The sequence below is a fragment of the Haliotis rubra genome, unplaced genomic scaffold (genome assembly GCF_003918875.1).
Source record: "Haliotis rubra isolate DU_JTF1 unplaced genomic scaffold, ASM391887v1 Scf66, whole genome shotgun sequence".
Classification (NCBI taxonomy): domain Eukaryota; kingdom Metazoa; phylum Mollusca; class Gastropoda; order Lepetellida; family Haliotidae; genus Haliotis; species Haliotis rubra.
In genome coordinates, this window is record NW_025767368.1 from 1,061,523 (window position 1) to 1,087,828 (window position 26,306).

General features: G+C 38.6%; 2 protein-coding genes and 1 non-coding gene across 3 annotated transcripts; 1 reads left to right on the forward strand and 2 right to left on the reverse strand.

Moving 5' to 3' along the window:
• Positions 1–14: 14 nt before the first annotated feature.
• LOC124257377 (endoplasmic reticulum-Golgi intermediate compartment protein 3-like) lies at positions 15–25,338 on the reverse strand. Its single transcript, XM_046691423.1, has 13 exons — positions 25,115–25,338; positions 22,740–22,898; positions 22,171–22,290; positions 21,307–21,338; positions 20,341–20,375; positions 19,840–20,009; positions 18,507–18,560; positions 16,067–16,098; positions 14,950–15,046; positions 4,606–4,670; positions 3,954–4,090; positions 2,412–2,467; positions 15–1,283 (listed from the first exon to the last, which is right to left on the reverse strand). The coding sequence occupies exons 1-13, from the start codon at positions 25,209–25,211 to the stop codon at positions 1,204–1,206; spliced, it is 1,134 nt and encodes a 377-aa protein (XP_046547379.1). The 5' UTR covers positions 25,212–25,338; the 3' UTR covers positions 15–1,203.
• On the reverse strand, positions 5,360–5,431 carry Trnap-cgg. Its single transcript has one exon. It is a non-coding gene; the product is annotated as a tRNA-Pro (tRNA).
• LOC124257364 (reactive oxygen species modulator 1-like) lies at positions 7,109–8,220 on the forward strand. The gene is given in 3 exon segments (XM_046691408.1): positions 7,109–7,194; positions 7,197–7,272; positions 7,925–8,220. Coding segments are annotated over 3 exon segments (243 nt in total). The 5' UTR covers positions 7,109–7,136; the 3' UTR covers positions 8,034–8,220.
• Positions 25,339–26,306: the final 968 nt, after the last annotated feature.

Consider the following 26,306-nt stretch of genomic DNA (forward strand, 5'->3'; position numbering starts at 1 on the left):
AATATCAATCGAGATAGTTTTCCACGTTTTATTAGAAACAAAATACCAACAAAAATAGATAGTAAATACCATAAAGATCTGCTCTGAGACTACCTAGTTTCTCTCCCGGTTATATCCCGGAGACTGTACACTACAGTTATATCATACAGTTTGAGACAGGGACAGTAAGTGGAAGGATTGACAGATTATAAGATTCTTCACAACCAGTCAGTTAATACCAGTATCGGGATACAGTCTTACATAGCATCTGTACATTAGAAGTGGGCCGACGAAGTCGTTGTCACATACCGATGTTGTTAATAAATAGCATACAGTATGACCAAGACAATAACTATAGTTTAGACACTGTCCTTCACAGCTCTTCCCAATCATCATGGGGGCCAGGCTTTATCTACATTGAAACAATGACATTGTTTCAGTGGAAACCTAAAGACAACAGTTTTAGGCCACTTTAGCAATATTCCTGCATTACCAGGCAACGGGTGAGAGGCGGCTTAAAATGTGCTTCAAATGCATACATCAATGAGAATCTACGTGGGACTACCCTGGGACCTATGGGCGCCACACACTATCGCACTGGCCTTGTTCAATCAGACCTACCTCGCACTCTTGATATACAAAATACATTTTGTGCTGACAGACTACAAGCTTTGTTTGAACCACAAAAAGTTAAGGGTATGTCAGTTTTCTCGACATTGTGTTCCTTACAAAGAAGCCATTAGATGAATGCTTAGCGAAAAGTAATACCGAGGTCACAACTGTTGTTGATTCTTGTGTGCAACTGAGGGATTGTCATTAAGCATTTATTGCAAGTGGGATGTGTTAGACCTTGACTAAAATACTCTTAGAATCCGATTCAAACTGCCAACTGTAAATGAGCTTAATCATGCCCTCTGTAAGATAAATAGCCAGAGACAGACAAAACTTCTGAAACCGATTATCAAAAGGGGATTTACTAACTAATCAGCAGAATTGCAGTCCCTGTGAACACTGCACTAAGATCAAATATCAAATATCATACAATGGACCACAATGCATTGATCTGTCTGGTAATGTGAAGTATTTTGTTTCCCTTTTATTATAGAGCAAAACCCAAGCTAAACGTACTTCCCGAAGCAACAGATACCCCATAGATGGGACGTTCTGTTATGATGCCAAGTAGTCTGAGAGCAAATAGTCTGCAGCTAAAATATCTTGATTAAATCAGGATGCCTTTCCCAGGTCAATCTTTTTCTGGATGGCTCTAGCAGAATGGTAGATCATCCCGTCTAGGAGACCAGCAACTGTAAAACAGAGACACAATCAATGGATCGGTACATACAGGTGATGAGTGTGTGTATAAAATAATAATGAGTGAATTTATAAAGCGCTAAAATACTCCAGTGTCTGCTCTAAGCGCTATGATGAGTATATACACAGTATTTAAAACAAGCAGGAACAAGGAAATCTAGCAGTGATAGTATTTTCGGAAAAGGAATGTCTTTACATGAGATTTGAAGTTGTTGGTGACAGTCTGATATCATGGGGCAGAGAGTTGATGTTGGATGTTGATGTACCACCATTGTCAGCAATAATATTCCAGCTGTATCAGGCTGCCTTCAAGCAACAGCGAGCAAGTGAGTGAGTTGGGGGCAACTTTTAGCAATATTCCAGCAATATCACCGTGGGAAACCAAAAATGGACTTCACACATTGTACCCATGTTGGGAATTGAACCTGTGTCCTTGGCATGATGGGTACCAGTATGTTTTAACCACAAGGCTGCCCTGTAAATAATACCCAGGGTCAGGTAAATCACCCTTTGATAACACCCGGCAATGGTTCAAGCTGCCAGTGCATAGTCATTTACAATCAGCCATCATATATGATATTCAGCCCATTGGCATTGCATGCATGGTGTACTGGGGGTTGGGGTGGCCTCAGACCCATGATACCAAGGCCCTTTCCACAACGCCATGGTTACATAAAGACTGTCCCTCACATACTTTAGTATCACATTATAACAGTTGCCAAGGCAGTGAGCGAGTTAACTGTTATGCCACTTTTAGCTATATTCCAACAATATCATGGTGGGGGGACACCATAAATGGGCTCCACACATTGTACCCATGTTGGGAATTGAACCCGGGTCTTCCACGTGAACGCTTTAACCACTAGGCTACCAACCCCACCCCTCAGGTACTCAGAGGTACAACAGGGATTTAAGGTTGCATTCAAGATCACTGCCCTTATACGTGCATATCTATATGTGCAGGTGTATGCATGCATGTTTGTAGTCGTAACTAAGAACCAGTATACTGCACTGTTCAATGTACTCATCCTTACTCAAGCCCTGTGCATTGCTAGCTTCTGGATAATGACTCCTTACTCCTTAGGGGTTATTATGACTACTCAGTGGTGTTGTGTATTTACCTGTAAATACTCCTCCTATTATTGCACAAACACCTGTCAGAAAATGCATGAAGGATCTGAAAGTAAAAAGTAGTGGTCAGTAAAATTCAGCAATACTAGAACTACTTGGCTGTGGAATCATCATAATACAAAGTCATTCACATGTAAACAGTTCCTGTTATTGACAGAGGTATGGGGCCCAAGATTAATGCACACCCCATCACTGGTACAACCCACAAGTCACACGGCCTTGTTGCAAATTGCAGCTATGAAAAGGAAAGCTGTCCAAGGGAGACAACTCTTGTGAGCTCCCAGACAGTGAGTGTTGACACATCTTCACAATAGCCAGTATCCAACAGTATAGTCTGTCTCACAGTCCCTGAACCACATTATTTTCCCTACTGTCAAGCCCTCTCTGCAGTGCTAAAGCCCTAAATAAAGCAAGTCTAAATTTCCTCAGGTTCTGAATCGCTGGTGTCCCTGGGGCTCCTTTTCAATTCCAATGGGCTTGTTTGTTACTATCAAAATTATATATATTCAGAGACTAAGCATTAGTCTATCAACAGTATTCAACATACATATACCCGTCCTATACAGAGGTAGATATATTGACATATTGTTGAGTGAGTGTGGTGTTATCCTACTTGAAGTAAAAGGCTTCAGATATCACAACCCATATGAGGACTCAAACATAAGTTACTGGTACATTGCCGACAGCAGCATTAAACAACAAACAAAACAAGCCAAACCTGCTCCTGAATGTCTTTCAGTTCATCAGATGACATTTCATTAAAACATCTACACATGTCAGGGGGTGGAAATAACTTTAAAATTGCTAGTGTACTCCGGTACAGTGTCACATGTAAAATCACTTGCCCTGATAAGTCTTCCACTATACCGGCCGTTTTCTTGTTGCTTTTTTAAATAAACAACATAATTAACATTGGAATATCAACTGGACACCGGTACAGTGTGATATACAAATTTGCTTGCCCGACAGAAAAAAACACTGGACTCGGGCGTCGGGCAATGGGTTATTTCCACCCCTGCATGTAGGTCTACATTAAACATTATTTATCTAGAAACTACTGATGCACACATAACAGAGCCTCTATTATGTAAATTTGTCAAGAGACTTGCAGAAGAGACTAAAGTTTATTACAAAAATCAGCTAGATATGTTGTCAACAGTTGAAAAAGCTAAGACAGCTCCTGGACAAACGTTGCTTGTGAGGATGATATTCAAATATATTCTGCATAAATACTAAAGTGCTCAAATCAAGTTTCAAATATTGCTAAATATATTCCACCCCAAACATATACCAAACATTATATAATTTGAGTAAAGGACAATAAAATAAAAAAAATTTAATATGGCTGCCATGGTGGCAACATTAAAAATTACATTAAAGCTTCATTAACATATCCAAGTGTCATCAATATTTGGAACAAGTGTATTATGCTCCAGTTTCACTGATCCAGTGGTTTCCGAGCAAAATATGTTTTCTGTTAATAACCCAGGAACAAAGCTGAGAATGGTTAGTAGTTTTCCCTAAGCACATACCTCTGTTTTTCTGTATATTTAACCATCATAGGTGAGAGCTCATACATGAAGAAGACTCCTGGCAGGCCACTCTCCCCTGCTCCCCCAGCCACGGTCTTGGAATGTTTGGTCACTGAGAACTGATTGGTGTGCAGCGTCTGGAACAACAGTCAAAACTTTGTACCTATCTTTGAATATCAAAGTAATTTTGTTTTAATCTCAAACATTTTGACTTATATTTGTTAGTATGCCTCCTTAGCAAGTAATATTACCAACTGAGTTGGTGGCATTTCTTAAACAATACGTCAAAATGTTCTCTTGACTGTGTTGGCCATGTGAATTATTGTTCAATTTAGAAATATATATTTTTGGGTAATATTTAACATTTGTTATTTTCCTGTGTAGAGCTTGTTTCTCTGTCTTTAATTACACATGCTCATGCAGAGACCAAACTTACAAACACAATTATCTATCATAAAACACATAATGCTAAGGCTGACTTTGTCAACATGATTTTTTCTTATTGCAAGAATTCTACAAGCTTATTTCAGCAAAAAGCTTATTTATATATACATAGAAAATTGTGAAAGGTTAGAAATTATGAAGCATTATATAAGCTTTTACGGATATCACATGCATATCCATTTCTTCAGATAAATCCTGATGTACTTACCTTGCCATTAATTTGAGTGTAGGTGGTCGGCACAACTTTAACAAAATATTGGAACATCATCTGTTCTGTAAACAGAGAGTTTGATTGATTAGGTACTGGCTACTAACCACAAATTATGTCAATAATTTTCATTACATGATTTACTGAAAATATGTGTTTAAGTTTGGAATTTTCTCTATACAAAGCCTGTCATGCTTTGATGTGACCCACCAATGCCTAATGTGCCAATTATAGATCACGGTGCTTCATTGACGATATTGGTGAGGTAATACTGTGGAGATAACAGGTGGGAATCTTATAGCAAACGTTTAAGAGGTGTTCCGTAATAAAGCACCATTCAATTTATCCTACATTAACTTTGGCTACAAAAAGTATTCAGTGTGTGTGGAATACTGCCTACATACATAATACTACAACCTGCTTGGTGTTTAATGTCTCTCTCAGAAATATTGCTCCAAAATGGTGGGAACCTGAATGTAATCAAATCTGGTATAGACAATCCATTGTTCGATGTTTTGTTTCCTGTCACGTGAATGTAGTGAGTGGCTTGAGGTACAAAATGGAGTCAATGTGGAATCACATCTTTGAGGGGTGTAGGCTCTGACAAACAATTGATATCATAATGATTGCATGTTTCAACATTGTAAATGAATTTTGAACTTCATTCATCCGATCTCGTACGAACCATTGCTCACACCCTCGCGGATTATTTCACTCGACAATATATCTTGAAATATAAACCAAAACTTAATTGGGGCCAAGCCGGGAGTCGAACCCGGGACCTCTCGCACCCGAAGCGAGAATCATACCCCTAGACCACTTGGCCAGCACGCTGACATGAGGACATTGTTATTGACTACATTCAAATTTTGCTTTCCCGCACTCGACAATGGAATCACAAGGAAAGGTGTTGTTGAAATATGCACAGATGCGTTTCCTTTAAACGATCCCAATGATCAGGAGACTTAACAATGTTCAGTAAACGCCATTCGAAGGGCAAAACATGGAAACCGGAAATGACGAAAGTGCTCATGGGATACAAAATGGTTTCCGAAGCTTAACTGCAGGTGCGCGATGCCTCGGCCACTGTAACTTGTCACAATTCGAAAAGGTACACACATGCAATCATCGTATTGCTATTTTGTGTATGAATCCATCAGGTTTTGGAGTCAGACTTTGTTACACTGGGATCCTCTTTATCGCGTCATCTGGTGGTAGTCGTTATTGTCAAATGGGTCAAAAGCAAACACGCAAGGTCAGGCTTCAAATGTTTTCAATAATCTGTGGAAAGCGCCGCATCCTTGGTAATACAAATTAAACCTCCCTTCGTGTTGACTTAATTAATACGTCATTACCAAATCCCAGATGTCATCATTCGTATCAGTTCCATTGGGTTTATCCTTGAGGTGTTCCAGCTCATCGCACGTGCTTAAGTGAACGGATTCTGAGGTTCTACGAACTGGGGCGTTGCAAATGGTGTTGTTTTAGATGGCAAATTGTCGCAATCAGTGTCTTGGTTTAAATTAAAAATTACCCCACCTCAACTGATTTCACAAACAAAAGAGCTAATATTAGCCCATCAGCCTGTTGAGTAAATTTCATACAAAATGATACATCTTTGTACGTCTTTGGTTTCACCTAATTTCAGTTGTATTAGTTTCCACAGGTCATATTACCAAATCACAAGTATATTATTGTTATATATTTTTTCAGCTATCATTCCCTGCATTAATTTTTAAATATTAATTGTGAAACAAACTTATGCGTACAAAACTTAGAAAAAAAGTGTTGATTGTGTACCATGTATGTCTACAGTGTTTTGTAGGACTAGTTTCATGATTATAAGCAGTAGTAGTAATCAAAGTATTTCATTATCATAACTTTATTTCAAGCTGATAAAAATTCATAAAAGTCATTTGAGATGCCCTGTCATATACACCAGTTGTGTGGGATATTGACCGCCAAAACAAATCAAATCAGGGATTTGTCTTTCACTTATTGGACCGCCTCCGTGGTGTAGTGGTTAGAGCGTCCGCCCGGAGAGCGGAAGGTCGCGGTTACGATCCTGCGACTGCGTCATACAAAAAGACATTAAAATATGGTACTTGTTGTTCCCTAAATGGCTCTCGGCATTAATGGGTACAAGGACTGGTCGGCTCGGAGTCAGTATAATGTGAGGGATATTTATGCTTCACTGCGGCATGGTATCTCAGTGGGCTAGCACTATAAAACCAGCTTTAGTCTGGGCTAATACAAGCAGCCGCATATACACATACACACGCATGCATGTCGTCATATCAGCGAAATATTCTCAAGCACGACGTTAAACCCAATCTCACCTCACCTCACCTTATTCTATCACATATCAGTGCAATTTGGCACGATTATAGGGATGAACATTTATTGAGATATTTTGTCACTATCTGGAGTTTTGTGAAGTTGGCATTAATATATTTGATCAACAGGAACATTTATAACCAGACCATTGTTATTTTTCAGTACTTTCATAGTGTGCATCTGCCCCCCTGATAATGCCAGCTCCACCGCCTAGTAGCTACTCCATGGGGCATGGCCCCAGTTGCTGGGACCGGTCAAAATGGGCTTCATGATGGGATTCTGTGTAGGCATGGCATCTGGGGCTCTGTTTGGGGGATTCTCAGCTCTCAGGTGAGTTGTTTTAACTGGGTAATCGTGGTCATTAGCTGTACAAGAAAACGTTTAAATAGGTTAGCAAGGATCTTGGACCTGAGACGTTTAATAATTTACACTGACTATACATTATTGCAGCTTGACAGATATAGTGTAATCATGTAGCAATTTAAGAAAGGTATATTTGCTAATTTTGGCATATAGGGTGATTATAAGTGTGAAAAAACTTTCCACAGGTTTGAATTAAAGTCTTTTACATTATTTAGTATAATCTAATCAACAGTAACTGGCATTTAAGAAATATTAGTTGGCAGAATAAAAATTGAACCCTGTTTTTTTACATCTTAAATTTTGGATGTCAGCAAGTTTAGATTATTCATTAGATACAGAACACCTGATTAGGGTTCAGACAGAAATAACATATGATGGTATTATGAACAGTTGACCTTGGTCTTTAACATAGTTTGGAACATAGTTAATTAAACCAGGACTTAGTCTCATTGAATCATATCTGTGCAAAAAAGGTTGGACAATCACCAAAGTTATAGAAGTAGGTCTTGAAATTTGCTTCAGGCTAATAATCATGTTACAAGTTGAACTTGTCTCTCTCATATACAATGTAGATGTTGATATATTATCCTGCTGCTACTTAGTTACATTATTGTTGCAGGTACGGAATGCGTGGTCGTGAGTTGGTGCAGCAGGTGGGAAAGACAATGGTACAGGGAGGAGGGACGTTTGGGACGTTCATGGGAATAGGAACTGGAATCCGGTGTTGACATGAGTGTGTGTTTCGCAGTAGACTTGTTTAAAGAAGCGTGCTTGAGTTGACGATCACCAAAGCTGACATGTCATGAGTGATGCTCCAGCCAATATGGCCAGTTTTGCACATGAATGCAGCATTTCTATCACGTCATCATTACGTTATGTGTTTATAAATGTATATGTAATAAAATTGCAAAAATATTTTTGATGCTTTGTTTTCACAGTGTTGATGAAATATATACAAATTGCTTTCTCAGGAAAAGGAAATATCTAAGCCCATTGGAAGAAAGAACACCTGTAATGAAAATACATTTAATAGAACATATTTAATATACTCCCCTAGAAATGCTTGCCATGCTTGTAATTGTTTCCTTTCTTGTATTTAAGATGGTATTTGTTTTTGTTAATAACCAAGACGCAGAAGAAAAACAAGAAAAAATTGTGTCCAGGGACACGGATGCCCCCGCTGACATTCATAAGACATATAATGATCAATAATTGAACAAAATTCACGAACAAGTTCAAGAAACATCTATGCAACTATGACATGCACACCTTTCGAGTCTCAATGAAACACTTGTATAAGCTTAATCAATTCTGTTGAGCAGTTTTTGTGGAGAAGTTGATAGACTTCATCCCCTATAACACTATATTCAGAGAGAAATTCAACAAAATTTATTCAAGTTTAAACGGCATTAAAATTGGAAAAATAAATAAAATCTAAAATTAAAATATGAGATGCACACCTTTAGAGTCCCTATAAAGCACATGTGTAATCTAAATGAATTCCATAAAGCAGTTTTTTGAGGAGAAGTGGATAACGTACACCCCCTGTTGTATGGGACGAACTGGATGAATAGAACCAAATTCAACTAAGTTCAAACATCTGTAGAAGTGACAAAATTAAGAAATTGGATGAACAAGGTATGAGATGCACACCTTTAGAGACCCAATGAAACACACGTAGAAGCTCAATCAATTCTGATGAGCAGCTTTTGTGGAGAAGTGGATAGACTTCACCCCCTACAACACTATATTCAGACAGAAATTCAACAAAATTGATCTAAGTTCAAACGGCATTAAAATTGGAAAAATGATGAAACACAAAATCAAAATATGAGCTGCATGCCTTTAGAGTCCCTATAAAGCACATGTGTAATCTAAAAGAATTCCATAAAGTAGTTTTGAGGAGATGTGGTGTAATCTAAAAGAATTCCATAAAGTAGTTTTGAGGAGATGTGGATAACGTACACCCTCTGTATGGGACCTAACTGGCTGAATAGAACAAAATTCAATTAAGTTCAAACATCTGTAAAAGTGACAAAAGTAAGAAATTGCATAAAAAATTATGAAATGCACACCTCTAGAGTCCCTACAAAAGACATGTAGAAGTTCATTCAATTCTGTTGAGCAGTTTTTGTGGAGAAGTGGATAGACTTCATCCCCTATTACACTATCATCATAGAGAAATTCAGCAAAATGTACCTAAGTTCAAATGTCTCTAAACTTACAAAAAAAAACAATAAAATAAAAAAACAAAATATGAGATGCACACCATTAGAGTCCCAAGAAAGCCCATGTATAAGTTCACTGAATTCCACAGAGCGGTTATGGTGGAGAAGTGGATAGAATACATTCCCTGTTTCGTCGGACGACGGACGGACGGACACCGAGGGTAACCCTATATGCCCCTGCCATATATGGCGGGGGCATAATAAATGTTGTAATTGAGGAAAATGTCCTTTAAAATAAAATTACAACAAATGAAAATAAGCAGTATTCTCAGACTAAAAGAACTTGGGCTAATGGTCAGGACAGAATTCAACAGCTGCTGATAGTTTCTAGAAACTAACATTTAGAACCCAGAGGGGAAAACTGCCCTATATTCTGGGCTGCGGTCCCCTTGTTCAGCATCACAACACAGTGCTCGATTTAAGAGATGTTAACCTACTTGCACTATGTGCAACATAAGATAAAAACCTAGTTGCACCAGCATAATTCTAGTTGCACTGTTTTTATAGCTATGTAATACTGGGTTGCATCAGTACAAGTAACAAAGCACTAAATCGAGCCCTGCAACAGATAACCCTATACATCAGAATAGTACTAGTCCCTCAGGATAATAACAAGGTTCACACCAGCATGTAGAAGCCTGAAATTTGAACATTTTACCCCCTTGAAAAGCCCCTTATTGCCAGTCATTTGCCTGGCAGTGGAAAAGGCCCTAAATGTAGCAAAATGGGTCAAGTTATGACTTTACAGGAAACTAATACACAATAAAATACATTGCAATGGCAGTAGGTGTTAGTTAATATACAATGTAAAAACGGATTTCCTAGTGAGGCGATGACGCTAAGAGTTATTTCCCCCTGATGGTTGGTCCTCACCTTGTCTATTTTCAACTTCTTATATGTTACATGTGTTTCTATAGTTCGAAAAAATTGTTGATTAGGGCTTGAAAAGCTCTTAAAAAAGCCTTATAATCTGTATGAGCCCTGAATAACACTGTAAAATCTTGAAAAAGAGACACGTTTTGGTGTCAGTGCGGGGTGATTCATAGGAATCCTTGCACCAGTATTGGTTGTAACTCTAAACCTGTTTTGTTTGTGTAAGAATTTAAGTCTTTCTTCAAGAATATTAGGAGCCAACTCAACTTTATTCTTGTGAAATTTGGCTCCTAATTTAATATGCTGTCTTCTCTACAGGGTTCTTCTTTCACTCCCTCTTCCCTTTCCAGTTACCTAACATGTTAACTTCATGCACTTTGTGACTTGAGCATTATATACACAGATGCCCTTTCCAAAATCCTTGCCCTGCAGTTATACTGACTGACTGACTATGGTTTTACGCCGCTTCTAGCAACAGTCCAAACACCAGAAATGGCTTCACACATTGTACCCATGTGGGGAATCGAACCCGGCCTTCAGCGTGACAACGAACACTTTAACCACTACAAAAGACTGGTAGGCCAGCCCAGTGATTGAAGTGTTTGTTTGTCATGCTGATAATGGGTACATGACACTGCTAGGAAACCAACATCACTCAGTACATGACGGTTATAAAGCATGGCATGCTGCCATTACTTGCATCCGATGTAAGCACTATGTCTTGAATCTTAGAAGGCAGAACAGACTTACAAACTTTGCCATAATAGTCCACAAAGTGGATTTATGAGTGAAAAACTGAGTAAGATTTCAGGCCATTTTAAGCAAAATTCAACTTCATAGTGAACAAGTGTTCGCCACTAATATGGCAATGTCCCCCGCCACTAAAGAATGGAATATTCATAACATATTTACTACTTTTTATTTTTTCCTCACATACAAGATGCCTGAAATCACTGGTGTCTGCATAATCACCCAATGTAGGCTGTCGACATAATTGAAGACATTGGGTGCAATGTTTTATGAGATGTCGCGTTTACATAAGTTTGAAAAGTGGTCAAAGTGTTGTTGTGACCTTGAAGATAAGGTCAAGGTCAAATGTAGGCTGTCACCAAATTTGAAGACACTGGGTACAACAGTTCATAAGATAACGCATTTACATAAGTTTGAAAAGTGGTCAAAGTGTTGTGGTGACCTTGAAAATAAGGTCAAGGTCACCCAAGTCGACTGGTGTCTGCGTAATCCCCAAATGTAGTCTGTCACCAACTTTGAAGACATTGGATACAACAGTGTATGAGATGTCATGTTAACAAGAAGACAAAGTCATCAATATCCCCTGCAATGGCAAAATACTCTTCATGATTATGTCTCACGAAGTTATGATTATGTCAAATATTTAGGTGTGTATATAGAAAAGTGGAAGGAGAGTAATGAAAGGTTTTGAAAGTTCTGCTCCAGAAAGGAGCACTATCACCAATTTCAGTCTAAGTCAAACTTGTTGCCATGGAAATGACAAAAATATTTTATTCAGAATTCCAAAACTACCAAAAGGCACCAGTACACCACCAGATCTATCTATGTGCCAAGTTTGGTGAAGAAATAGAGAACAGTTTTAGAATTCAGCTCGGAAAAGAGCACTACCACAATTTCAGGCTAAGTGACTCTTGTTGCCATGGAAACGCCATAATTTTTTATTCAGAATTCCAAAACTACCAAAGGCACAAGTACACCACCAGATCTATCTATGTGCCAAGTTTGGTGAAGAAATAGAGAACAGTTTTAGAGTTCAGCTCGGAAAAGAGCACTACCACAATTTCAGGCTAAGTCAAACTTGTTGCCATGGAAACGCCAAAATATTTTATTCAGAATTCCAAAACTACCAAAAGGCACCAGTACACCACCAGATCTATCTATGTGCCAAGTTTGGTGAAGAAATATTGAACGGTTTTAGAGTTCAGCTCTGGAAAAGAGCACTACCACCAATTTCAGTCTAAGTCGAACTTGTTGCCATGGAAACGCCAAAACTATTTTATTCAAATTCCAAAACTACCAAAAGGCACCAGTACACCACCAGATCTATCTATGTGCCAAGTTTGGTGAAGAAATAGTGAACAGTTTTAGAGTTCAGCTCGGAAAAAGAGCACTACCACAATTTCAGGCTAAGTCAAACTTGTTGCCATGGAAACGCCAAAAATATTTTATTCAAATTCCAAAACTACCAAAAGGCACCAGTACACCACCAGATCTATCTATGTGCCAAGTTTGGTGAAGAAATAGTGAACAGTTTTAGAGTTCAGCTCCGGAAAAGAGCACTACCACAATTTCAGGCTAAGTCAAACTTGTTGCCATGGAAACGCCAAAATATTTTATTCAGAATTCCAAAACTACCAAAAGGCACAAGTACACCACCAGATCTATCTATGTGCCAAGTTTGGTGAAGAAATAGAGAACAGTTTTAGAGTTCAGCTCCGGAAAAGAGCACTACCACAATTTCAGGCTAAGTCAAACTTGTTGCCATGGAAACGCCAAAAATATTTTATTCAGAATTCCAAAACTACCAAAAGGCACCAGTACACCACCAGATCTATCTATGTGCCAAGTTTGGTGAAGAAATATTGAACGGTTTTAGAGTTCAGCTCCGGAAAAGAGCACTACCACCAATTTCAGTCTAAGTCAAACTTGTTGCCATGGAAACGCCAAAAATATTTTATTCAGAATTCCAAAACTACCAAAAGGCACCAGTACACCACCAGATCTATCTATGTGCCAAGTTTGGTGAAGAAATAGTGAACGGTTTTAGAGTTCAGCTCGGGAAAAGAGCACTACCACAATTTCAGGCTAAGTCAAACTTGTTGCCATGGAAACGCCAAAAATATTTTATTCAGAATTCCAAAACTACCAAAAGGCACCAGTACACCACCAGATCTATCTATGTGCCAAGTTTGGTGAAGAAATAGTGAACAGTTTTAGAGTTCAGCTCCGGAAAAGAGCACTACCACAATTTCAGGCTAAGTCAAACTTGTTGCCATGGAAACGCCAAAATATTTTATTCAGAATTCCAAAACTACCAAAGGCACAAGTACACCACCAGATCTATCTATGTGCCAAGTTTGGTGAAGAAATAGAGAACAGTTTTAGAGTTCAGCTCGGAAAAGAGCACTACCACAATTTCAGGCTAAGTCAAACTTGTTGCCATGGAAACGCCAAAATATTTTATTCAGAATTCCAAAACTACCAAAGGCACCAGTAAACCACCAGATCTATCTATGTGCCAAGTTTGGTGAAGAAATATTGAACAGTTTTAGAGTTCAGCTCTGAAAAGAGCACTACCACCAATTTCAGTCAAAGTCAAACTTGTTGCCCTGGAAACGCCAAAAATATTTTATTCAAATTCCAAAACTACCAAAAGGCACCAGTACACCACCAGATCTATCTATGTGCCAAGTTTGGTGATGAAATAGTGAACGGTTTTAGAGTTCTGCTCCGGAAAAGAGCACTACCACCAATTTCAGTCAAAGTCGAACTTGTTGCCATGGAAACGCGCAAAAATATTTAATTCAGAATTCAAAAACTACCAAAGGCACCAGTACACCACCAGATCCACGTATGTGCAAAGGTTGGTGAAGAAATATTGAACGGTTTTAGAGTTCTGCTCGGAGAAAAGACAAATGTGCACGGACGGATTGGACGCGACGCCGCACGGACAAAGTCCATTTTAATACCCCCGCAAAGCGGCGTTGCGAGGGATAACAACAGTTGGAAAAGCGTTAAAAGTGTCGTGGTGACCTTGAAGATAAGGTTAAGGTCGCCCAAATAAATTGGTGTCTGCGTAATCCCTCAATGTAGGCTGTCACCAAATTTGAAGACATTGGGTATGACAGTTCATGAGATATCGCATTAACAAGAGTTTTAAAAAGCGGTCAAAGTGTCGTAACCTTGAAAATAAGGTCAAGGTCACCAAAATCGACTGGTGTCTGGGTAATCCCCTAATGTAGGCTGTCACCAAATTTGAAGACATTGGGTACAAGAGTTCATGAGATATCAGCGTTCACAAGAATCAGGAATCAGGACGTCACGCCGCTGAAAACATGGTCCCCCCTCCGTTATGCGGCTGGGGACAATTACACAAGAACGGGCTCAAACATTGTGCCCGTGTGTGGAATTACACCCAGGTTGTCAGCAAGAGCAAATTCATTGACCACAAACTTACTCTACCACAGGGCTACAGATACGGGGTGTACAGGCGTAATGTACACATGAAAATCAATGAAGTATGACATAATATAAGATTTCAAGTGTATCATGTACACACATAAATACCTTTGTACACCTAACATATATGAAGTTTAATAGCTGAAGGGTTGTTTAATATTATAAATAACAAAGCACATCACCAACTCACTCGCACAAAATCATGTCAGTACTCCTTCAAAATTCTCAGTACACCTCCACTAGCAATTTATAAGTACACTCACACCCCCAAAAGTTATCTGGAGCCCTGCTACCACCAAGGTGATATGATGAAAGGGGAGGTAACACATCTTACCCTCGTTAGCAGCTTCATATGTTGCATCAAGAGGGTTGATAATTCCAGGATAGTCAATGCCAAAGGACAGGTGGTTGATTTGATGAGAAATGTTGAACTGCAACATATATAACAATGTATAATGTAGGTGTTAGAGAAACACCAGGTTTTCTCAATATTTCATTAACCAATGTGTCCTCCCACGGAAGATTACCACAGTAATAGGAAGCAATTGTGTGTTCTTTAACTACTTTTGAACAGTATATATTTTCCAAGGGCATAAATGCTTAACTGATTGAAAACACATACTTTGACCTTAATACCTAAGTAACTCAACTGCAGTCTCCCTTAAATGCAACTGCCTCCGTGGTGTAGTGGTTAGAGCGTCCACCCGGAGAGCGGAAGGTTGCGGGTTCGATCCCCGACCGCGTCATACCAAAAGACGTTAAAATATGGTACTTGTTGGTCCCTGCCTGGCTTTAATGGGTACATCAAGGACTGGTCGGCTCGGAGTCAGTATAATGTGTCTGAGTGGCATGTTAGCATGGGGTATTCATGCTTCACTGCGGCATGGTATCTCAGTGGGCTAGCACTATAAAACCAGCTTCAGTCTGGGCTAGTACAAGCAGCCGCACATACACACGCATGCACGTCGTCATATGAGCGAAATATTCTCAAGCACGACGTTAAACCCAATTTCACCTCACCCTTAAATGCATCCTTCACATGACAAGCTGTGATTGTTATCCTGACATAAGGTCTACACTGAGAGCGTGGGTAAGTGAATGTTGTATCATGACTCCACATATGCAATGAATCATCACACCACGAAAATTGGCCAATCCAGAAATTCTCAATACTTGAGCTTCAGTTCTTACAACTATCATTGGAATATGTTGGCCTGAATCCCCAATGGGGATCAAGAGAATGAAAAAAGGAGCGAGTTAATGATGTCATACTAACTAAAGATGGACAGTGCTTGATTAAATTGATCTCTCTTTCTGCAACAGTGCTGCTGCCCTGACCTCTCTGTCCCTTTCTCTCTTGTGAAAGTACTTGCCACATTTCACCTGATTCATGCTTATTGGCTCTAGAAATAATAACACTTCCTATGGAGGAGAACATGTTTTAAACTTACCTTCTGTCCACCAAATGCCTGCAGATCGTGAACTGAAAGTAAACATCAGTTTGTATCATCAGAAATACTCTCAAACACAAACACACGTTTTTATAAGGTGGGGGTATTTTACTGTACTTATCTCTAGAAAATGATCTGAGGCTTACAGGGCTCCAGATAAGGGCCGTATCGGCATATGTACGGAGAGAAAATATGCACGATACGGTAGGAAATAATTTAGAAAACGTAGCAGATACGCACCACAGCAATGGTGTATGGTCTTAAAATCATTTACAGAAGTATTTATCTGAAAAAGTATTGTTTTATTGTTTATTGACCTGTTTACACAAGAGAAGCAATGTTGTGGTGCATATATAAAACAAAACACAAGATTACTGATACGCCATTATTTTCCATTCAGTACTCTACATGTACTCCAGTACTCCTATAATGAAAAAATAAGGAGTACGTACTCCTGATGTTGAAAACATATCTGGAGCCCTGGGCTTAGGTCTTGACCTTTCATCTTGTTATTAGCAGTGTGTGAAATAAGGCCCGTCCAACCGCCCGAGACAGACTAGATTTCTGACGGAGGTCTAAATTTACAACTAGCCAGCCCAATGGTCTGGTAATTGTTTTAGATGTTCCATACATCTGAGTAAATTCACCATATCTTGGTGCCTGGTCTGGTTAAATCCATTTTGGGCTGGTAACATTTTGAAGTTACCAGCCCTGATGCCTTCCTGTTTTTTGGCTTATTTCAAACACTGTTATTAGTACATCTCCCCCAAATACATGTACATTGTACCAGTATATTGACATCAATGGATGAAAAGAAACAATATCTTATACATGGTTCCTCAAAACACACAATTTCAATATAAGATCTGTCATATTCCGGTCAGTTCTAGTAGGAGCACAAACACTTTATTAGAACATGGCTTGTCTATGTATCTCACTCATTGTAATAGTTAAATTACATAATCAAAAGAGGATGGAATAATCTGAATTTTTGTCTTCACACATACTAGATAATTAACTTTCAAAATGAAATTATAGTTGTTACAGTACAACCAGAAATTATTGAGAATTTAAAGATTTTAAATTTTTTATTTTTTTCACTCCTTACTCACGTATTAAATGTGAATATTAGCAGAACATAACTCCAGATTCAAAGACAGGTGAACAGTTAGTATTTTGTCAAGTCACCATGGGCAGCAATGCAGGCTTCAATGCGGCGGGGCATACTACTGATCAAAGAAGTTAGAAAGTCGTGGTCCATGCTGTCCCATTATCGGACCGCCTCTTCTTTCATTTCAGCAATATTTGTCAGATTTTTCTTATTGACACTTTCCTTCATAGGTCCCCAAACATTTTCTATTGGATTTAGGTCAGGGCTATAGCTTGGCCAATCTAATAATGTCATAAACCAGGCCTGTGAATGCTTTGAACGATGTTTTGGGTCATTGTCCTGCTGGAAATCCAAAAATTTCCATAGAACATGTGAGCAGATGGAAGTAAATGTCCCTCGAGAATATCTGTGTACCGCTCACTGTTCATTTTCCCTTCAAATACACAGAAGGGCGATGCCCCTAACACAGATATGCCACCCCACACGTTAAATTTCGGACTGTGCTTTGGGCGCTGATACAAAGGTTTTTCAGTTTGTTTGGTCCAGAATTTCAGTGTATTAGGAAACAGCCACACAGAACTTTCATCTGAGAAAATCACATTGTCCAGTTAAAATTTCTATGCTGTAAGCACCAGTTCAACCTTCACTCCTTTTGTTCAGGTTTCATGATCGGTGATGGAATTCCTCGACTTTTCTGCCAACCCATTGTATGCAGCTCAGTTCTTATTGTCTCCTTACAGACAGCCACAGTTCCTCTATCAATCATATCCAGCCTAAAGTTTTCTAAACTTCTTCGTTTGTTTTTAGAAACAAGAATACCAAGCCACCTCCTGTCACCGACAGTCAATTTTCTGGGCCTACCTGGTACTCATTGCCATATCCATTTGCAATATTTTTCAAAACACGATAAACAGTGGACAAAGGGATGCCTGTTCCACTTGAAATCACTTTAGCTCATCTGATGTCCTTGTTATAATACTCTAAAATCAACTTCCTCTTCTCTAAATCATCCATACTGAGGAACACTGAAAATGTCGTCTGCTAGCAAGTAAACAAAGGGGGATAACTCTTCACAAACTAATGAAAAAGGATTAACGGAGTTGTCTCTCTTGAATGAAACCAAGCACTTGATAGCTGGTCAAGGTTGTTTATACTAGAAATCCAATTAAAAATATTCCTAAAATTCTCAATAATTTCTGGTCATACTATAAATGGCAATTTGTGCATTGAAAAAACAATGGTCTTTTCTGTTAACCCCTTGAATTTTTGCCTTTTATCATTGAGTTCTCTACAGACATAGACACAACAGTGCTTCAGTAGAATCCTCACCATGCACATGGTGCTGCTGGAAGCTCTTCCCAGGAGCGAAGTGGAAGTTGCCCGCTAACCTGAGACACGGAAAGGAGGCAGTTTAGACATAGGAAATGATGAAGAAGCATGTGTGAGTCAGTCTGTCTGTCTGGGTGTAATGTCTGCTTAATAGAGCCATAATAATAGAAAATATGTAGAGTTTACATGATATCAAGTCTCAGGCACAGACCCATCTGATACCAACCACCAAGCAGGGTAACAATAGGTACCATCTTTTGGTACAACTAGCCTAGACAGTGAGCCAACTGCCCTGGGAAGACATTCTATAACTAAGGAGATTGTCTAAGCGATGATGACTTCACTAGTTTTACGCCGCTTTTAGCGATATTCACATCAGAAATGGGCTTTACACATTGTACACATTGGGGAATCGAACCCAGATCTTCGGCATGATGAGCGAACACTTTAACCACCAGGCTACCCCACCGCCTCTGATGACTTCACTAGACACTGGGTTTCACCTTGACCTAAGATTTATCATGTCTGTAAATCTGCCGCACAGGACATTGATATTGGCACACCATTGGCCAATTGCCTTATATGTGTCACAGACATGGGTTCAATTACTTTTGAAATGTAATTAATTAAATTACAATTACTTTGATTTTCCTCAATTACAATTACAAATACAATTACACCTTAAAATTAAAATGTAATTACAATTACAAATTACTTTGTTAAAAAAAAAACAGAACAAATATATTTTTGTATTCCTTTAATCACTAAATCCAATTCATTGGTCACTAAATCCAATTCATATTTTTGTCATCAAAAAGTGAAATGCAAAATTAGATTATATCTACAATGTACACTATTTGATCAAATTTGTATTTTGCATATTTCTTTGGGCTTATTATCAAATACACACCTCTATCATCTCTTGTTGCAAAAAACACTTTGTCCACCACTGTTACCTTAGGTATACTGTATCATGACATCATTACAGGCCTACATTACAATATATAATCAGCCTGTCTCTCTATCTGACATAATCCACATTAACATACTAAAGGATTTGTCAACTTGGATTTATGGCTTATTACCTTTCATGATTATAAAGATAGGACTACAGTTCAGTAAGATTTTGAATATCCTATCCTATGAGAAATAAACAAAGAGGCCATTTTTATAGGAACTTGACTAATAGTACTGTTAATCCCCATTTCCCTCAAATACCAACCTACATTCAGTCATGCGTTGATTCCCTTTGTTTCACAAAATGTGTCATGGTCAATACCTCATTGACAATTGTTTAACTTTTAATCATATCCGCTGTCCATTATGTAGTGACCCACCTTGTTAACTTCCAGGTAACCAAAAACCCGGCAACCTTCATTTTTTTGTGCAGACATTTTCTCGGACCATCCCTCTCGCTTGCACTGCTCGATGGTAGATGGGTTGTTGAAAGCCCAACCCTTTTTCCTGTAGGCTTCTCTCACATCTTCACAGGTGTTACAGCATCTAGGGAGTTACATTAGAATGGTACTCATCATCTCTGAAGGGACAGTTCAGGCTTTGTCTAAATCCATATGATAAAGATTAAGAGTTACTGAGCATGGTTTTACGCCACTTTTAGCAGGATTCCAGCAACATCATTGAGGGTGACACCTAAAATGAGCTTTGAACATTGTACCCATGTGGGGAATCAAACCCGGTCTTCAGCAGGACAAATGAAAGAATCTGCCACAACACAATCTCTCCTTTCTGTCTTAGATGTGGAACACATTGACCAAGACTGCAGAGATGGTTCATCACACAGTACTTACTTCTTCTCATCAGTAACAACTTTCACAGCTTAGCATCAAGTTCCTTCGGCTTTGTAACATTCTGAAATATGCAAAAATAATTAGCACCAAAGATGCTGATGAGAAAAAGACACAACATGTAACAAAGGTTCCAGCTTCTACAGTCAAGTGATGTGTTGTGACCAGGGATCCACTCTGATAGGACTTGGGGGATGTAACCATGGATAAAGGTCTGAAAAGTTATCTTCTTTCACAAGTATAATTAGGTATGATGTGCTGTCACAAGGATTTGTTCAGAAAGATTAACTCTGTTCGGAGCTGTGGGATAAGACACTATGACAAGGGATGAGTCTGTAAAGATTCCACTTTGTTGTGACAAGAAATTAAGTCTACCATCATCTTCGTTTTGTTTGATTCTTGAATAACACCACACTCGGCAATATACCAGCTATATGTTGGCAGGCTATAAATAACTGAGTCTGGTCCAGACAATCCAGTGATCAACAATATGAGCATCAACCTACATAATTTGTAACATATGTCATATTTGGGATTGCACCTTCTTAGTAGCAGACAGATTCTAGTACTTTTGTTGGGTTGAGTCCATCCAGGATTCGAACCCACACCCATAGAGTCAGGCACCTAATTGCCAGCACTACACAATTTGGACACGATGACATGTCAGCGAGCCTGACCACCTGATCCCGTTAGTTGCCTCTTATGACAAGCAATGACCAATTCTAACATGGATCTTGAAGGGTACTAATAATATCTGTGGGGTTTATGTTGCATCATCATGCTGAATGATTTTGTTGATTTCGTTGTCTACAGTCTTTTGTGTGTTGATGGTTTAATAATCAATCTGTGAAGATATCATTGTCAACCATATTTATAAGATTAACTTCAATACATTTTTGCACTTAAGGAGTTATATACCTAAACAAATGCTGAGCATATTTTAGATAAATCAGCTATGCCATTCCACAACATAAACATATTGAAGACATACTTACTGCAGCCAAATCTTTAGCGGTATCACCTAAGGCTACAACAGAAATACAGATTTATGTGAATAAGCCAGGAAAACAGGTTAAAGACAAGGGGTAAGTAACGAAACAAGCCATTGCACTGATACAAAACTTACCAGTAGAAAAATCATAAATAAGTTTAATATTTGTGTACTTATCCTGCAATACTCCTCAATGTAAACATATAAGCAGTAAATATATCTATGAGAAATGCAAGATATGTTCAATAATTCTGTAAATATTGAGCAGAGTAATGTTCCCTATAAGCATGCTTGGGGCATGGACATTACAGTGATCATGGTGATACTTCCACATATTCACACGGAGCATTATCATGTTTGCTTCATGCTGACTGTTTCGTTAGTTACATTTTAATTACAATTTGAGAAGAGGCCAAAAGAATTACATTGTTGTAAATCTTCAAACATGAGGCCATGAAAAAATCCATCCATCCATTGTCTATGGTGCACAAGTACAACCTTAATATGTGATGTTGTTTCAACAACAGGTCAACTGAGCTGATGTATTCACTAAGGATCAGGAAACCCACATTTATCTACATTTACCAGTTGACATACTTGCCAACCTTATTCAATTTAATTTCAATGGCTAATAACACACAGGTTTGCCAACTTAGCAGCTCTATGGAGTTCCTGGAGTCCCTTAGTACCTCAAGTGTGACTTAGTCAAGTGTGTTATTGTATAAAAGTGACATGGAAGGCTGACGGTATCATTTAACCAACAGTTTTTTCTGGCCTATCATTGACAGGCTTTCTCTAATGCCGTAGCTGCCCATCTTGTATTTTGGCTTATCAACAAACATGTTTTCTCACACGCTGTTGCACTTACCTTGTTTTTCTGGCTTGTCATCAACAGTTTTCCCATTACTATCCAGACGCTGCTTGAACAGGTTGTGATCTACATCGATCTGCTGTTCACCAGACACGTCCATGGCATCAATACTTAAATCTGGAACATCACATCAATACAGCTGCAGGTACTGTGTTGCAGTCATAAATGTCATTTCAAATATTGACTTATTGATTATCACAAACAGTCTTACAGCATGATACATCAATTACGGATAATACACATATAATTGGCAGTATTGCCCTGTTTTCATCGCACAAGGGCACCTGTGAAACTAATCACATTAAGAGAAAGGTTACGATACAGTTTACTTTGATGGGATAAACATTATGATAATTACATAAAAATTAACCATGGAATCCAATACCTGTCATGTTATTGAAAAATGTTCCATCAATCAAAACAACCAAACACTTCAATAAACATCGACTTGAAAATGTAGTATAGCCATGAACATTTTTACAAAATGGAAATGTCCTCCTAAATCATATAGACATACTTTAATAACTGTCCAAAACATTCTTAAAGGCAGTGTACTGGGAACTCACATGCACAAGGCAACTTGGAAAATACTATATCAATGTTTATTCGAATCTTCTGGCCTCTTGAAGTATCCACGAATAGTTCTGGTTGCACTTCTTTCGTGAGGTAATAGTTGAACTCCGACACAAACAGTATGAACATCAGCACTGCACTGGACAGTGTCACTGAAAAGGAAACATGTTGCTGTAGAGGTATGCAAGTAACATCAGAAGGACTTAAAATGCAGGTCGAGAGGCATAATATTTCACATAGTGATATACATTGTCAAAAAGATTGAAACCTAGTCCTCCAAACATGTATGGCTACATACGTTGCTTTGGCTTGGTTGTTGTTTGATGCCCGCTCTCAGCATTATTCCAGCTATATGGCAGTGGTCTGCAAATAATCGAGTCTGGACCAGAGAATCCAGTGCTCAACAGCATGAGCATTGATCTACACAATTGGAATATGATGACGTGTGTCAACAAGTCAGCCAGTCTGACCACCCGATCTTACTACTAGCATTGCTTGCTGGAGACCCAGAGGCCCAGATAGCTGCGTATCCGGGTAAAATATGCATAGAAACTTTCCAATTACGCATTGAAAAATAATTGTTGCGTACCAATTACGCATTTAAAATGTTAGAAACACAAAAAGTTTAAAACAAATGCATACGGAATATATTTATAAAAATCGCTTGCGTAATGAAAAAGACATCAATTGCTATCAAGTTGTACTGTTAGTATAGGACTAGTGTTGTACTGTCAGTATTGGATAAGTGATTTTTTTATGAAATCATTTTCATTATATTTAAGTTGGTTTTGATTAGGTATGATATAAGGCAGGACATACCTGCTTAGTAAACTTACTTAATGACATAATACTTAGGTGAGTAAAATGACTGAAATACGCACATATTTGAAAGCAGTGGGTAACGGAAAATGAAATACCCACTCAACATTCACAATACCCACTCCAAAAAATTACAGTGGGTACAGTACCCACATGAGCTAAATCTTATCTTGAGCTCTGAGACCAATTCTAATCCGGATCTTCTTGGATGGCTACATAGGGGAAAGAATACAGTTTAACATGACCAGTACTGGTGCTGATTCACACTGTATATCATCTCACCTGCATAATGTTTAAAATAGCCTCCTACCATGCAGTCTGATGTGTGCCCTGTTTTGGTCACTGCAGGTCAACTTTTACAAAATGTATGTCCAGTGGTTGGGATGAATATATTTTGGAGACATACTTAATAAAAATATAACATATTTATAAACATATACTGGGAGTGGCATTTTGACAATGACCAGATATCAGTATACTGCCTCGCAACAACTACTTCACTTATACAGTAAACTATGTTAATAACCAACATGCTAACAATAATTTGATGGATATAACAAACTGTTCTTAGGTCCAAGTCACTTGCTGTATATATTAGTCAAATGTGTAATTATTTTATCAGCATTCTAGAAGTTGGTGAGTCAAAAATGAAACATACAACTTTATGGTGACAACTTCTTATTTATTGCATAGAGCAGCATTTTGATGTAGCTTCTTAAGCTTGATAACAGTGTAAGAATCTACATCTAAACATCGCTCTGTGCAATATATATGAAGTTGTCTTACATAAAGATGTATGTTTCATTTTTAGTCAAATGTGTATTACAAACTACGGTTACAATGAACACAAATTTGTCTTCCCTTCAGGATTTTCAAAACCATAGATTACTGATTAACCCAATACATGATTTTATGTGTAGGTATTTGTCTTTGTTGTTCAGTTAAGGGTAACACAGATCTGGGATTGCCAGCTGTTTCACTGAAAGTTGTTATCTGCCAGTCCAGCTGTCTGGTTGGACTATATGATTTGGATGACCCATCGTAATGATTGTTCTACATCTTGTTTTATGTCTTATATTTACTCTCTAATACCAGGCATTGCTTATCTTGTAGACATCCTTTGGAGAGAAAGGAACAAATGATATACACCTTTATAACATGTTTGTTTCAAAGGGAAGACAAAAGTGATTACCAAGTGTACCATTTGCAAGCTTTTACTCTCTTTGGGTTGGCTGTATTTTGGAGTTATAACATCTGGTCTTAAATACAACGCAAGGACACACATACTACCCACATGCTATAACTGCCCCAAAGGGTCACATGTTCTACATAACACGGGTGGCCTGGAGGGTAGCACCTGTTTCTAACTCTACTCTGTGACAGGATATGGCACTTGATATACGTGCGGGATTGCTTTACATTGAATTCTAAAACATAGAATACGCTGAGACACGAAAGGTCAGAATTTAATTGACACACATCAAACTTTCTAACAACGAATCAGATAAGATAGACCCTGTTTGCTTTGAGACATTCATATTTCGCACACCTGCAGCTCCACCGAACGTTTTCACCCGGAAATCTTCCAACGTCTTTGGATATGCATCAAACTGCCGCAGCCGTTCTAACACACTCGAACTCTGCATATTTGTATGTCGGTTAGGCAAACTGCTTGAATGTCAGTGAGCTGGCGATCGCTGTAGCTACATCTACAGATTTCCACTACTGGCGAATGAAAACAAGCAGCGTGTCGGGGTTAGACTGTTGACTGGGCCCCTGTCTAGCTGTTATTTACAATAGCGCATTGGTGGCTGCGTGTGAACAACTTAGAACCAGTTAAAGTTTGTTGCTCGTTCCGGGTTCCGCTTCGTGGAACGCATGCGCAGCTGTCATGTTTGGAGCCTCATTTCTCTGGTTTTAAACACATTGATGATTGTCAAGATCGAATCTTCATTGTTCTTTCAAGTATTTTTCACTTAAATGTTTGGAATTCTAAATGAGAATGTTCATTTCCAAATGTAATGGGCCATAATCAAACAGACATACATCGTGGCTACACGCCCTGGAGATGCCGCGTCAGAAGTGTAGCTTTCATCTTACTCACACGACATGAATAATTAATTGATGACAGATACCTTTACTTGTTGATCAAACAAAGAGAAGTCATTGCTCTATTCTTTGTTGATTACATTTGGTCAGACCGAAACGTTATACTATAGTATTTCAGGTACTGTTATAGTGTGTCCTATATTATTGTCCTTTGAAGTTTGATAAAGAAGGGATAATCTATTCTCCCTGGATAAAGGGAGGCTCGCTCCAATATTTATCGGAAAATGCCATTTTAGAGCAGCTTCTACGCTAGTAACGCTTAATCGCCGAATATATAATTTTGATACAAACAAATAACTACATTTTAATTGTAAAGGGCCCCCAGTAAACTCATAGATTCAAGACCTGTAGAAATCTAGACTTCCTTCATATAGAGCTTCCTAGCTAACACTGACTGGCTGAGCTTAGTTTTACGCCGCACACAGCAATATTCCAGCTACATGGAGGCGGTCTGTAAATAATCGAGTCTGGACCAGACAGTCCAGTGATCAACAGCATGAGCATCGATCTGCGCAACTGGGAACCGATGACATGTGTCAACCAAGCCAGCGAGCAGGACCACCCGATCCCGTTAGCCCAGATAACACGAAAATGTCAAAACATCTCCAAAAGCATTTTATTCATGTGGATGT